We start from the raw sequence: 13697 nt of genomic DNA, 5'->3' as shown, positions 1-13697 counted from the left end.
AGTCCAGCTACCATGGCTACTAAACAATATCGTGAAGCAGCACAACTACAGTTTCTTGAACTCCTCCAGGGATGGTGATTCCACCACCTCCCTAGGCAGCTTCACCACTCTCTGAAATGAAGTTTTTCCTAATATCCAATCTAAACATCTCCTGGCACAACTCAAATAATTTCCTCTCATCCTATTGCTGGTTACTTAGGAGAAGAGACCAACAGCAGCCTCACTCCAAACTCCTTTCAGGCAGTTGTAGAGAGCAATAACATTTCTCCTTACCCTTCTTTTCCAGGCTAAACTCCAGCTCTTTCAGCTGCTCCTCACATGATGCCCTCCAAATCCCTCCCCAGCCTCATTGTTCTTTCCTGGGCACCCTCTCAGTACCTTTCCTATCTTGTGGCACCCAGAACTGAACACAGTACTCAAGCTATGGTCTCACCAAAAATGACTACATGGGCACCATCACTGTCCTACTCCTGATGAACACACCAGTTTTGATACAGGCAAGGAAGCTCTTGGCCTTCTTGGCCCACTGGACACACTGCTGGCTCAGTGCTTTTAGTGTTCCCATATGCTTCTGAACAGGTCATTTGACTACCATATGCAAGTAAGAAAACAAATGAAGTGAATGGAACTGTACAAACTGTCTTCTGTTGATAATTTCTATGTCTCTACTTGCAGAATCATCCCTGTCTAGTGCATGCACAACTATATTAGCTTTTCATGGATGGTTCAATACCTTTCCTATTGACCTTAACGGTTCACAGTTCCAGATCAGAACTTTTAAGTACTCAGAAAATTATCTAACAAAGTTTTTTCTTTTTCTTTCTAACCCAAATTATTTAAAAATTTCACTGCATCATGAGTTTGGTTTCATGAATAAATGAATCTTTCATGTAATAAGGACTTGAAAGTCTGGGAACAGACACTTCAATAGGACCTGCAGTGACAGAGCAAGGTGTAATGGTTTTAAACTAACAAAGGGTAGATTTAGACTAAATATAACTAAGACTTTATACAATGAGGGTGATGAAACACTGGAACAGGTTGCCCGGAGAGCTGGTAAATTCCCCATCCCTGGAAACATTCAAAGACAGGTTGGATAGGGTGTAGCCTTCTTTAAATCATTGATCATTCACACCTCCTTAGCATACTCAAAACGTGTGTATTAAAAGTAATAAAATAAAAATCCATCCTTGACAAAAGTCCCATATAATACTTGGTCATCTCAGAACCAAAATGCACTCCAGATTATTTTCTGTACAGCAGTCAATTACCTTTCAAACTAGCAACTCCTCTACTATTATTGGAATAAATTACACTGCCTACCTTTTACCACCCCCGCATCTGATTAAAGATCATATCCCTGGAGAACAAGAACTGTTAAATCTTCTTAATGCTTTGCTGGGAATTAGTTACAATACCAACTGAATGGGAACATTTAATTAATTTGATTTTTCTCATCTCATGCAGTTGTCTTTGCCATGCTTTGCTAAGCCATCAACTGATCCTGTTTCACAGTTCATTCTTATCTTTGGTCATACTACTTAGGTCCAGATTTTGCACATCCTGCAGCATACTAATTAGTTACTGCTCTTTCTTCATTTCTACCATCTTCTGTGTCAAAAATATTTTTTAAAAAGTAAAACCCTAATTTGAGAAGGAGGTTGGACTACAGGAACTCCAGAAACCCTCCTAAGCTAACTTTATTCTGTTATTCTCTGAGATGATACTAATTGGGCTCAAAACACTGTACAAACATCACTCACTAATTCATGCTTTACATGAATAGAATGCAGCTTATCATTAATTAAATGCCAAGTGTATCCAGGCAGATAAAAGCAGTAGGGAACACTAAACCATGCACCGACCTTCAGGTTAAATATGGACCCTAGACTTTCCCTGGAGACTAAGTACCATATACCTAATTTAAGTAAAATGCCATAACATTATGAGAGACCATTTATGTTTTTTCTAATAGCTTTTATATGGTGAAATACTAAAAATGCTGTCAAATTTCAATAGTATTGACAGTGACTGAGAAAAAAAAAAAAATGAAGAAACAGGTCAGGCTTTGAAAGAACTGAAAAAAAAACAAACCAAACAAACAAAATCCCAAACAGAAAAAAGGGGAAAAACAAATAAACAAACAATCCCCCCTCCCCCCCAAAAAAAACCCAAACACACCACACGAAAACCTCCACAAACCAAAACCCCAAACAAAAAAATGCACCAAAACCAGGGGACAAAAACACTTTTAAAGTATCAGCTGAAGACGAATTCCGAATTCAAAAGTTATTAGGATCTGAACAATATGATTACCCAATGGATGAAAAGTTATTTGCAGCACACAACACAAATGAACTGCAAGAGTAGGTTTACTCCACGTTTTCATATACCAGCACTAAACATGTGAAAGACTTTCAAGACACAAGACAAAAGCAGCTGCACAGATGGCCTCTCACAGCCATGTGGGCAAGAAATGTTTCTGAATCTAAACCCCAGATTGTTTCCTATTCAGCCCTACTGAAAATATGACTCAGGCCCATAACTACAGAGTAAATAACCTTGAATAAAACGAGAGGCTTCAGTTCTGAAGCTCTGGGGCTTTGCCATAGTTATTTTTCATTGTTAATGAAGAGAACTGGAGGAAAGAGTAACACTGGAAACAACAGAACCAATTTTATATTCAGCAATTTTGCTTTTCAGCTCAGTCTCTTGTAAGTGACCATGCCTTCTGAAATTAACAGCAGAGTTTTGCAGGCAGTGTCTGCTTCTCAAAGTGATAACACTTGAAGCTTATAGTTATTACTAAAGGTTGATACATAAAAACACTCTTGCTTGTACTTTCTGCTATAGAAATCAAGGTCACTGCTTTATCTGGCATACCACCATATTGGAGCGCTGTAAGTGAAAGGACCTTAAGCATGTGTGTGAAAAGGAGAGGACAGGCTAGGTGACCCAAAACTAACCAACAAAGTTGGAGGAGACTGAGGGGTGACCTCATTCATGTTTATAAAGATGTGAAGGGCAAGTATCAGGACACGGAGCCAGGCTCTTCTCAGTGATATCCAATGATATGACAAGGGGCAACACGTGCAAACTGGAACAGAAGAGGTTCCACATTAACATAAGTAAAAACTTTTTCACTGTGAGGGTGCCCAGAGAGGTTGTGGAGTCTCCTTCACTGAAGACATCCAAAACATGCCTGGATGGATTCCTGTGTGACTTACTCTAGGTGATCCCTGCTCTGCCGGGGGGTGTGTGGGGGGTGTGTGTGTGGACTAAATGATCCCTTCCAGCCCCTAATATTCTGTGGTTCTATAACAACTTCACCTTTTGGACTTGCTTTTATTTACCAATAAACAATTACACTAGAGTCACTGCAATTGTTATCTCTCATGCATTTGATATTAGTAGGAGATATCTTGAAGGAAGAAATAGTCCATTAAACTGATGAATCACTAGCTTTAGTTGTTGATCTTTGATTTGAAATAAATTTAGCCTGCATGGGGAGACCAAGCACTGTTCTTTTGTGCAAATTTGCCTTCAAGGTAGGATTCTCTGCATTAAGAACATCCTCATCTGTTTTAGGATGTTGCAACGACAGTTATCACTCTTGCCATTATTATTTCATAACTCTGCTTCACAGGTAGGAGATAGCTTTGGGGCAGTCATATATTTCATCTTCATGTATTTTTCATTGTAGCCTCAAACATATATTCATTTGGGAGAAGCCTTGCACAATTTTGAATAAATAATACAAACCTGACAGATTTTTTAACTGGAACACTTAAATAAAAAATAATAATAAAAATGTAAGAATCTCCCTGTGACAATAGATTATTTCATTTCAATAGAAAATAAAAGGAGTGTCTTTTCTTCCTATGGGCTTGACTCAAGCTTACCTATACTGCCTTGAAATAGAAAGACCTGACATGTTTTCCACTGACACTTGGCAAAAGGCAAACATTCCTCAGTGAGCAAGCAGCAGAGTGTGTCAGTCATGCCCTCATTATCACTTCTGGTGGTCACATTCAAAAGAATGGCTTCCAAATCACACTGTTAGAAATTACAACTTTGGATTCCAGACATGACAGAGCAGAGTGCACAGCAAAAACACTGGAGTATGCATTTGGACTCAATCTTTGGAGGTCCCTTCCAACCCCTAAAATTCTGTGATTCTGTGCAATTTTCCTAAAAGAGTTGAAAGTTAAGGGACCATGAAATTGCTGACATTAAGGGCTCTGGGCAACCTGATCTAGTTGAGGATGCTCCCAATTACTGCAAAGGGGGTTGGACTAGATGATCTTTGGAGGTCCCCTCCAGCCCAGACCATTCTAAGATTCTATGAAGAGTAAGTCCTTTGGAATTAAAAGGATGAACAGCAGACAGAATGCCAAACAATAAAAAAGATACAGTTTTCCTGTTTACCCCTCCTCTCCATCATTAAAGATCAGATGCTCTGTGTATCTTCACAACAAGAAGTATATAAATTAACCACGAATGTTATTTTTATTGCATACTGAAGGGTGAAAGATATAAATCCCTAAAGTGTATTCACTTCTTACATAAATAAAAGGTAAAATACGGATCTATCTATTTAAGAAAGTTCATTTTCAAACATATTAACTCATTGTGAAAGACCAGATGCTATCCAGAAGGACCTGGACAGGTTGAAGAGGTGGGCTGAGGAGAATCTCACAAGCTGCTATAAGACAAAGTGTAAGATACTGCACCTAGGTCAGGGCAATCCTAGATACCAGTACAGGCCAGGAAACGATAGGAGGTTGGACTTTGGAGGTCCCATCCAACCCAGACATTTCTATGATTCTATGATGATGAGATTGAGAGCACCTCTGCAGGAAAGGACTGGGGGTCACTGGTGGTTGAGAAGCTGGACATGAGTCAACAGTGTGTACTTGCAGCCCAGAAGGCTAATGGCATCCTGGACTGCATCAAAAGCCGCATGGCCAGCAGGTGACAGAGGTGATTCTGCCACTCTGCTCTGGTGAGACCTCATCTCGAGTATTGTGTCCAGCTCTGAAGCCCTCAATGAAGGAAAGATGTAGACCTGATGGAGCAGGTCCAGAGGAGGGCCACAAAGACAATCAGGGGGCTGGAACACCTCTGCTGCAAGGACAGGCAGAGGGCTGGGTTTGTTCAGCCTGGAGAAGGCTCTGGGGGGACTTAATAGTGGCCTTCCAGTACCTGAAGGAGGCCTACAAGAAGGCTGCAGAGGGACTGTTTTCAAAAGTCTGCAATGATAGGATAACCACGAGGGTGATGGAACACTGAAACAGGTTGCCTGTGAGGTAACTCAGTCCCAGTCCCTGGGGATATTCAAGGTGAGACTCAACAAAGCTCTGAGCAACCTGATCTAGTGAAGGATGTTGTTGCTCACTGCAGAAGGGGGTTGGACTAGATGACATTTGGAGAAGATGGAAAGAACAGGTTTATAGCTTACTCACATTTCTCAGGGAAGATTACTGAGATTAAAAAAGAAAAGAAAGTAAAAAAAAAAAAACCCAAAACCACACTTATAGCTGAGCAAGCAAAAAATTATTATACTCAATTTCTATGTTCTCCATCCGATGCATTCCAGCTTATAAACCCAGAATAGTGTTATCTTAAAAACCCAACCCTAAATTCACACCTGAACACCCTTTCTTAATTTTACAAGAGCTTTTGACTTGCTCTAGAAAAAAAATCCTCGTTATTTAAAAATAACCCTTCAGTGCATAGTGAAAAGCCGGACTACCTGAACACATGGAAACAGAAAAATTACCTTTATAAAGAAGATCTGAAGTCACTAGAAATAGAGACCAGAGAACTGAACAGTGAAGCAAAGATGATTATCAACAAGATGGCACACAAAGGACTACAAGAGAAAATGGGCAAAGCAATATTAAAACTCAGAGAAAAGGGCATCTTAATGTAGTACTGCTCAGTTGTCCTATAAAAGCTCTGCAGCATTTGTCCAAATGTGACACAAGCAATTGAAACCTGCAAATTAAAGTGCATGGCACAGACTGCAATATATCAAACTGAAAGGGTTCAAGGGAATAGGACAGTGAATGAAAATCTGAGAGACCTGTATTAAATCACAAGTTTGGCCATTATCTTCCTATAAGATATGAAAAATGAGAATATAATACCTTCTACTTTGTTGTAAGGATAAAAAATATTAATTATCATGAAATGCTCACACATTACATACAGCTCTGTGGGCAAAACAAGCAAGTAGAATCTAAATGGTGTTACAGAAAAAATAAAGTACAGAAGGTATATTACAGATTGATGGACTAAAGGATTACACATTGATTGTTTTATCTGAGAGACAAAAATCCAAAAGCCAAAGAATGACTGGTTTTCATGTAGCTTTTTGTCATCTGGTTTTTTTTTTTTTTAAAGTCCAAGAAAATACAATCATGAGATTCAAAAAAGTCCTTCATGACAGCTATTGATAAAAGACAATAAACAGCATAAAGAGGAAGAAAGAAGACAAACTATACTGTAGTGTATTAACATAGAGTGAAAACAAAACAAAAAATAAAACACAGAATTTAAGTTGAAAGATTGCTCTTCTGATAAAGCTCTAATTTGAAACGGAGATGTGGGAACAAGTGAAAGCTGACAGGCAGACCTGTGAGATTAATTTCTTCTACTTTTTTAATATCTAAAAAAAAAAAAAAAGGATCTGAAAGAGTCTATTATAGGAACATAGTCAAAAGAGAAACACACATCTGGAAGTGGGTTTAGAGCAAGTTGAGAGTAGCGCTGAAGAAAGAGACTTAGTTTGACTGATTGATGAGAAGTAGTGCCATCACGAAGCCTAGTGGGCTGTGCTGCATCAAGAGGAGTGTGGCCAGCAGGGCAAGAGCTGATTCTGCCCCTTACTCTGCTCTTGTGAGACCCCACCTTGAATACTCCATTCAGTGTGTCCCCATTATAAGAAGGGCATAGAGCTGTTGGAGTGAGTCCGAAGATGAACCAATGGCTGAAACATCTCTGCTATGAGGATAGACTGAGGGAGCTGGGGTTCTCAGCCCAGAGAAGACTCTGGGGGACCTTAGAGCTGTCCCTCCCATTACCTGAAGGGATCCTACAGGAAGGCTGGAGAGGGACTTTGCATAATGATGTCTAGCAATAGGACAAGGGGGAATGGTTTGAACCAACCTCCTTTCAGGTAGTTGTAGAGAGAAATAAGAAGTTCCTTTAGCCTTCTCTTCTCCAGACTAAAGAACTCCAGTTTTCTCAGCTGCTACTCCTATGCCATGCCTTCCAAATCCCTCACCAGCCTCATTGTTCTTCTCCAGACATGCTCCAGGACCTCAATGTCTTTCCTGTACTGTGGCACCCAGAACTGAACACAGCACTCAAGCTGTGGCCTCATCATGGCTAAGTACAGGGGTACCATCACTGCCCTACTCCTACTAGACACAGTTACAATGTTACTTGTTTCTTGAGAGATTGGTCCTGACTCCCATGAAACTATTCTTAACAATTAAGTTGATTATAAACTTAATTCAAGAGTTCAAAAAGTCATAAAAAAATAAAACTGAAACAGAAATCAAAATAGGACACCAAGTGGAATTTTTTTTTTTTTGTTTGCAAGTCAATAAATGATATGTTCAGGCACATTATTTCCTTTTCTGCCTTTGTAACAGATTTGGATCTACATTGTACAAGCAGTCACCTCAAGACCTTTCTCAATATTATGTTTAAGCTTTGTAATTCTGTTCCCAGAAGTGATTAGCATATGCCATGTCACTGAATTTAATGAGAAGAGACCGATACCTTTCAAATTTAGGTTACTTCTAATGCATTTTACTTAAAGTATGCAAATTTTAAAACTCAAGACAGTAAAGCCTTCTTGTATATGAATTCCAGTACTCATAACTCTAGACAAGCATATAAAATAGTTCTGCTTGACATGATCTATGTACCTTCTTTAATAGCCTTACAGCAGAAGCATCAATTACAATAGTGAAGCCATCAATCTCTAAAGAATACTTGATTAAAAAGTGCAAATGAAGCATGCTGGCAATTCTAACTAATACTTTTACATCAATTTTTCTTTGGTTTTATAAATTAAATCTATAATGAATACAAGCAATTGTATTATCTCAAGTAAAGGTGAGGATAACTTGTCTTCTCCCTGAAAAGCATTAAGATTTTTGATAGTTAAACCCAGACAGGAAACTTAAGCCATTTCAGCTAAGAGTTTTAGCAGAACTAGGAACTGAAATATGCATTTTATCTAAGAGTTGGGGCTGCGTTTTCAGTTTCCCCAAAGCTTATTGCAATCATATGAGTGATCACAAAATGGATAAAAATAGTTGTTCAGTAACATTTTACACCTGTGTTCCCCTCATGTATGTATATTAAAAAAAAAATCTTATGAAGAAAAAAAATAGGATTAATATGAGTTTAGAAAACAGGGCCAGAAAATAAATTATTTACATGTATAATTTTAATTCTCTAGTCCTGTAACTATGATTTTATTACATTTCAAAAAGTGAATGATACTGCTGTCAGGATCTTTCTTCTAGCACATTCCCTACCTCATCAGTAACTCAGACTCTATGAAGGAAGACAGACTGAGTATTAGAACATAAAATGTTACCTGGATCTTGAGGAAACTTTTCAAGACATTTCTAAGTTACTTGTTTTTTTTCTTCTGCAAAATATTTCAATGCTAGTCTTAAAGTTTCATTTTCAGTCCTTTAATTCTCTGAAATTAAAGGTAACATAACAAAAAGAAATGTATTACTTACATCATTCTGGTCATCTTTTGCATTGTAATAGATGATATCATTATTCTGTAAGAGAAAGAAAAGTAATTGTGTTAGTTAGAAAGGAAAGTTCACTAGTAATAGCTTGTAGCAAAATACAATTTCAAATGAATCCACATTTCTTCCTGCATTCTTTTTGAAATATGACAGAATCAGACCTTTTCTTGCTCTCTGGTGTATGTAGTATTTCCCATCCTCCCGTTTAACTTCATTCATTTAACAAGTATTTTGTGGTAAGCTACGTAAGTCACTCAAAAAGCCAGCTAGAAAAGCACAGACAAGGTTAGACAAAATCCAGAGCTCATAAAAACCTTCCTAAGCCATTTCTTTTACAGACATATGACTCTCATAATGCGATGAGGTGATTTATGCACCATGACATCTACCGGGCAACAGATATAATGATGCAGGGACATTGCTAAGTGGGTTAAGTATTCATAACATACCCGTTCATTGTTTTATTCACTTCCTGTGGGGAAAGTAAAACTTAGGAAAATACAGCAGAGGAATGTCTGGCTGGTGTAACATAGAGTGGATCCTGGCAGCCCTGTAGAAACACTGTTCCATGTAATTCAAGTAAGCAACGAAGAAGAAGATTACTAGTTTCCATTACAAATCAGACAGAAGCTGCATACACTGTAACATCCACAACAGTTTGACAAGTGGCATATTTCCTACAGAAATCAGTTTTGTTTTCTTCTGAAATATTTCTGAATCATTCAAAAGCCTTAAAAATTTAGGTTCACTATAGTAGCTTTCCACTACGATTGTTGTAATGTGCCCTGTATTTTTTTGAATGAAAATAAGCAAGTATGTGCATTTCTGGATGAAACAGACGTCTATGTACATATCTTTTAAGACCATTTAGTTTTTCAATAAGTGAAGAAATTCTATTTCTCCATGTCCAGCAACTTGTCTAAAATAGCATTGCTATCTGCTGCTGGACTAAAATGTACTTTTTTTTAATCACCTAGTAAAGAATTACATTTCAGAAACATGATACATGATACTCACTCCACAACCCCAAATTAGACATTTTGTTAATCTATTCATATCTTGTAGATCTTTACCCTGCCAGGAGATATTACCTACATAGCACATAAAATAACACTGACATTAGTCATATCTCACTGCTCTTAATATAAAAACCATGAGATACAGGGCTACAACACACTTAATGCTGTACAGGTCACCAATTAGATTCATGGATCAGTTAGATCTTTAGAGGACAATTTGTCATAATTTAACCACTTCATGCTGACAAGAACAAATTGCTTTGCTGTTGGTTCTCAAGCTAGTAGTTTAGTTATTTATTAACTTCTTGACATTTGAATCTTCCCACTGTAGCATGCTTGTCCACCAGGTAATGCTGCACACTTAGTCAGGAAGCCTAAGACGTAATGCAAATATTCTAGACATTTATTTTTGTTCTTTACCCAGTAATGCTAAGAGAGGTGGGGCAAAGATTCACTGTCACTTCTGTTCATGAATGAAGGGATTTAGTAAGACAATTCTGAAGCTGAATTTATGGAAGAATGAATAAGGAGTTCGAAATCAAGAGAAAACCAAACCATATGACAAGTAACATCTGATTTTGACTATTCAGTTTAAAAATAGAACAGATACAACTTTGGAAAACATTTTAAAATCAGATGAATCCCACACACTTTGGAAAGATTAGAATAGCATAAATGCTACAAAAATACTTTATTAAATGTTGGCAAATCCATCTGCTTTAATTTGAAAATAATTTTCCTGTATCCCCTTGGATAAAGTTATGCATCTAAAGAAGTTCACTCTAATACCTTTAGGGCAATTAAGACTTAAACCCAGCTTAATAAATCCTATGGCAAATAAGCAAGATAGTTTTAGTTTAATCCCTCATATAGTCTGACATGCAGTTTAAGGCACAATTAGAGTCTTCAACAAAGCTAAATATGATCTACCACTAATAAAAAACAACATTGTGGCAGTTTTAAGCTATGCCTTTAAATTTTTGTCAAAGATCTTGAACAGAAATAAATAACTATTTGGTGTAAAAAGGGAAATAATTTTTCTAAACAGTCCCATTGAAGAGATATCTACCATAAGATTTGGTTTCCCAAACAATTTCCTCCTCTATTCTTGCTTCAGGGGGCTGGGAGACACTAACTTTGGGCTTCTGCTTGACCTTGGCTGCATTGTTTTGGCTAAGTCTAACAGCAACTTTCTCTGCTCCTTTCTCTTGTCCCTTTTGTACAGGGGGGTAAGGAGGAAGCAGAGAGAGAGAAGTTGTTGCAGCTCCCCTGGTCTTTGGCCAGGGAGTCCTTTTGCTGTTTACTAATTGTAAATACCTGTAAATATTGTGTATTTTTAGATATTCATTGCATTTCATTGTAGATTGCAGTTTTGCTTGTAAATACAACTTCTATTTGTTTCCACTGAGCTGGTCTGGCAAATTTATGTTGGGGGGGGGTAGAGGGGGTGGAATTTTCAACCCACCACAAACATCTATCTGTCAAGAGAATTCCTTTAGGGAATAAAAGTCTGGAACTAGGGAAAAAAAAAAGAAAAAAAAAGCAAAAGGATGTAGACTACTACAACCTCTTTTGTTATATCTCTGAAACACACGTAAAATAAAGGGATTACCAGGTAATAACTTCTTTTTTTCCCTCCTTCTTTATCCATGAGCAGAAATACTGATTTAACTCCTGTCTTTAAAGTGAATACAAAGTCAGGCACTATACTGAATTAGTTGCAGTTATTGCGTCTGAATATGGGCTGTAAGAAATGGGTTAGAAAATGCACTTAAAACAGAACCAGAGAATGCGAGTGGTTGGAAGGGGTCTGGAACGATCATCTAGACCAAACCTGCTGCAACAGCAAGATCACCTAGGGCATGTCACACGGGAACACATCCAGACAGGTTTCTGAATGTTCACAGAGAAGGAGACTCCACAACCTCTCTGGGCAGCCTGTTCCAGTGTTCCAGCACCCCCACAGTGAAAGTTTTTCCTTATGTTCACATGGAACCTCCTCTGCTCCAGGTTGCACCTGTTGCCCTTTGTCCTATCATTGGACATCACTGAGCAGGGACCTGGCTCCATCCTCCCCACACTGCCTTTCACATCTTCATAAACATGAATGAGGTCACACCTCAGCCTCCTCTTCTCCAAGCTAAGGAGACCCAGCTCTCTCAGCCTTTCTTCACATGGGAAATGTTCCCTGAGGTCCTTCTTGAACTGAGTGGCCCAGAACCGGATACAATATTTCAGATGCAGCCTCACCAAGTCAGAGCAGAGGGCAGGAAACCTCTCTCAACCTACTAACCACACCCCTTCTAATACACCCCAGGGTGCTATTGGCCTTCTTGGCCACAAGGGCACATTGGTGGCTCATGGTCATCCTGTTGCCCCCCGGGACTCCCAAGTCCTTTTCCCAGAGCTGCTCTCCAACCTATATTGGTACATGAGGTTGATCTTGAAACAGGACTCAGAAACAGCATGTTTTAAATATCAAATTATTTTTAATTAAATGACAAATATCATCCCAGTCCAGAACTACTTCCCCATATGGGCAAATGAGTAACTCAGTTTAGGCAGTTCCCCCCCAAATATAATTTGATTAAAGCACTTTCCCAGAATATTAAATTTGATACACTAATTAACACCTGTCAAGTTTACACTATAACTTCCGATAAGCTTTTCTTATTGGATTTGTGTAAAAGGGCTTTTCTCAAGATTCTGCTGAGACTAATAATTGGAACGAAAAGATGAAGGTGAAGATTACAGGAGGATTAGAGGTGCTGCATACTCTTTGTGATAGAATACACTTTCTTTTACAAGGCGAGAAAAATCAACTTATTCACCATTCATTTAGAGGCTATTCTTTCAGTGAAATTGTCCTTCTGGAAAGCGTTACTTGTCCACTCACAGCTGCCTCAGAGTGATAAATAAATTGAGTAATTTATTAATCATCTGCATTCTAGACAGGGTGACTAAAACATACAACCCTCATATAAACAGATAATTTATCAGATAAGAGTGATGTACAGATACAGATTTCATATAAAAATACATTATATGAAAAATGTTCTTTCAAGTCCTTGATATCAGTTCTGATGGATTTTAATCTGAGGCCAGACTGAAAGATTACAGTGCTGACAGTGGATAGAATTTAGGCTTCTGAATTGAAAACTGAAGTTCATTGAAATCTAAACCTGAAAGAATCCAAAACTCTGGAAGTCCTTGAGTTTCCAACATTAATATTCTCTAGGTACCTTAGTAGTCCTATTTCTAGAAAGACTTCTGAGGAACTTCAGCATTCACCTTTATGAGAATTTAAACCTTACTTCACAGGTTTACAGAGGCAGGACCCAAAACCTGAAGCCTCTCAACCCTGTAAATTCCATAATTGAATACATAATTCTTTTGAATATGTCACAATTGATATCAGCCAAATAGATTAATTAAGCCACAATTAGTAAATTAAATGGACACTTGTTCTGCTTGACCATCTCTTCCCTTCTCCTTTTCTCCTGACCTTGTTAATAGTATAGTTACAGGGCTTTCCTATTGTAAACTTAGTCATTGTGACCAAAGCCATTGTGAACTTCTGAAGCCCAAATTCTCCATTAAAGCATGCCAGATAGGAAATCCAACATTTGATTCCTAACTTTGATTGAGGATGGATTTTGTGTAATACGTTTTCTCCAACTGAAACTCAGAAACTTATACACCAAAAAAACATACTTGATATTTTTCTTGTGAAAAAACACATTAAGATATTGTGTGTTCTAAAAATGCAAAACCTATTGAAATATATGTCCTACATACACTAGAGTCCAGTCATGAGGCAAGTTATTTTACAAGGCTACAGTATTTTTGAAGTCTTAAAGCAGGCACAATATGAAAACACTTGTAACAA

The 13697-nt window shown here is 38.0% G+C and overlaps 1 protein-coding gene across 3 annotated transcripts in view; it reads right to left on the bottom strand.

The window, feature by feature from the left end:
• Positions 1-13697, bottom strand: part of CACNA2D1 (calcium voltage-gated channel auxiliary subunit alpha2delta 1) — a 354317-nt gene that overhangs the window by 156938 nt on the left and 183682 nt on the right. For all 3 annotated transcript variants that reach the window (XM_054399510.1, XM_054399509.1, XM_054399508.1), the window contains exon 5: positions 8775-8819. In XM_054399510.1, coding sequence (XP_054255485.1) covers positions 8775-8819 — 45 coding nt within the window. The remainder of the gene's footprint in view (positions 1-8774; positions 8820-13697) is intronic.

The sequence above is a fragment of the Indicator indicator genome, chromosome 3, assembly GCF_027791375.1.
Source record: "Indicator indicator isolate 239-I01 chromosome 3, UM_Iind_1.1, whole genome shotgun sequence".
NCBI lineage: Eukaryota > Metazoa > Chordata > Aves > Piciformes > Indicatoridae > Indicator > Indicator indicator.
The sequence above is the reverse complement of the archived record's forward strand: the minus strand, read 5'-3'. Positions and strand labels throughout refer to the sequence as shown.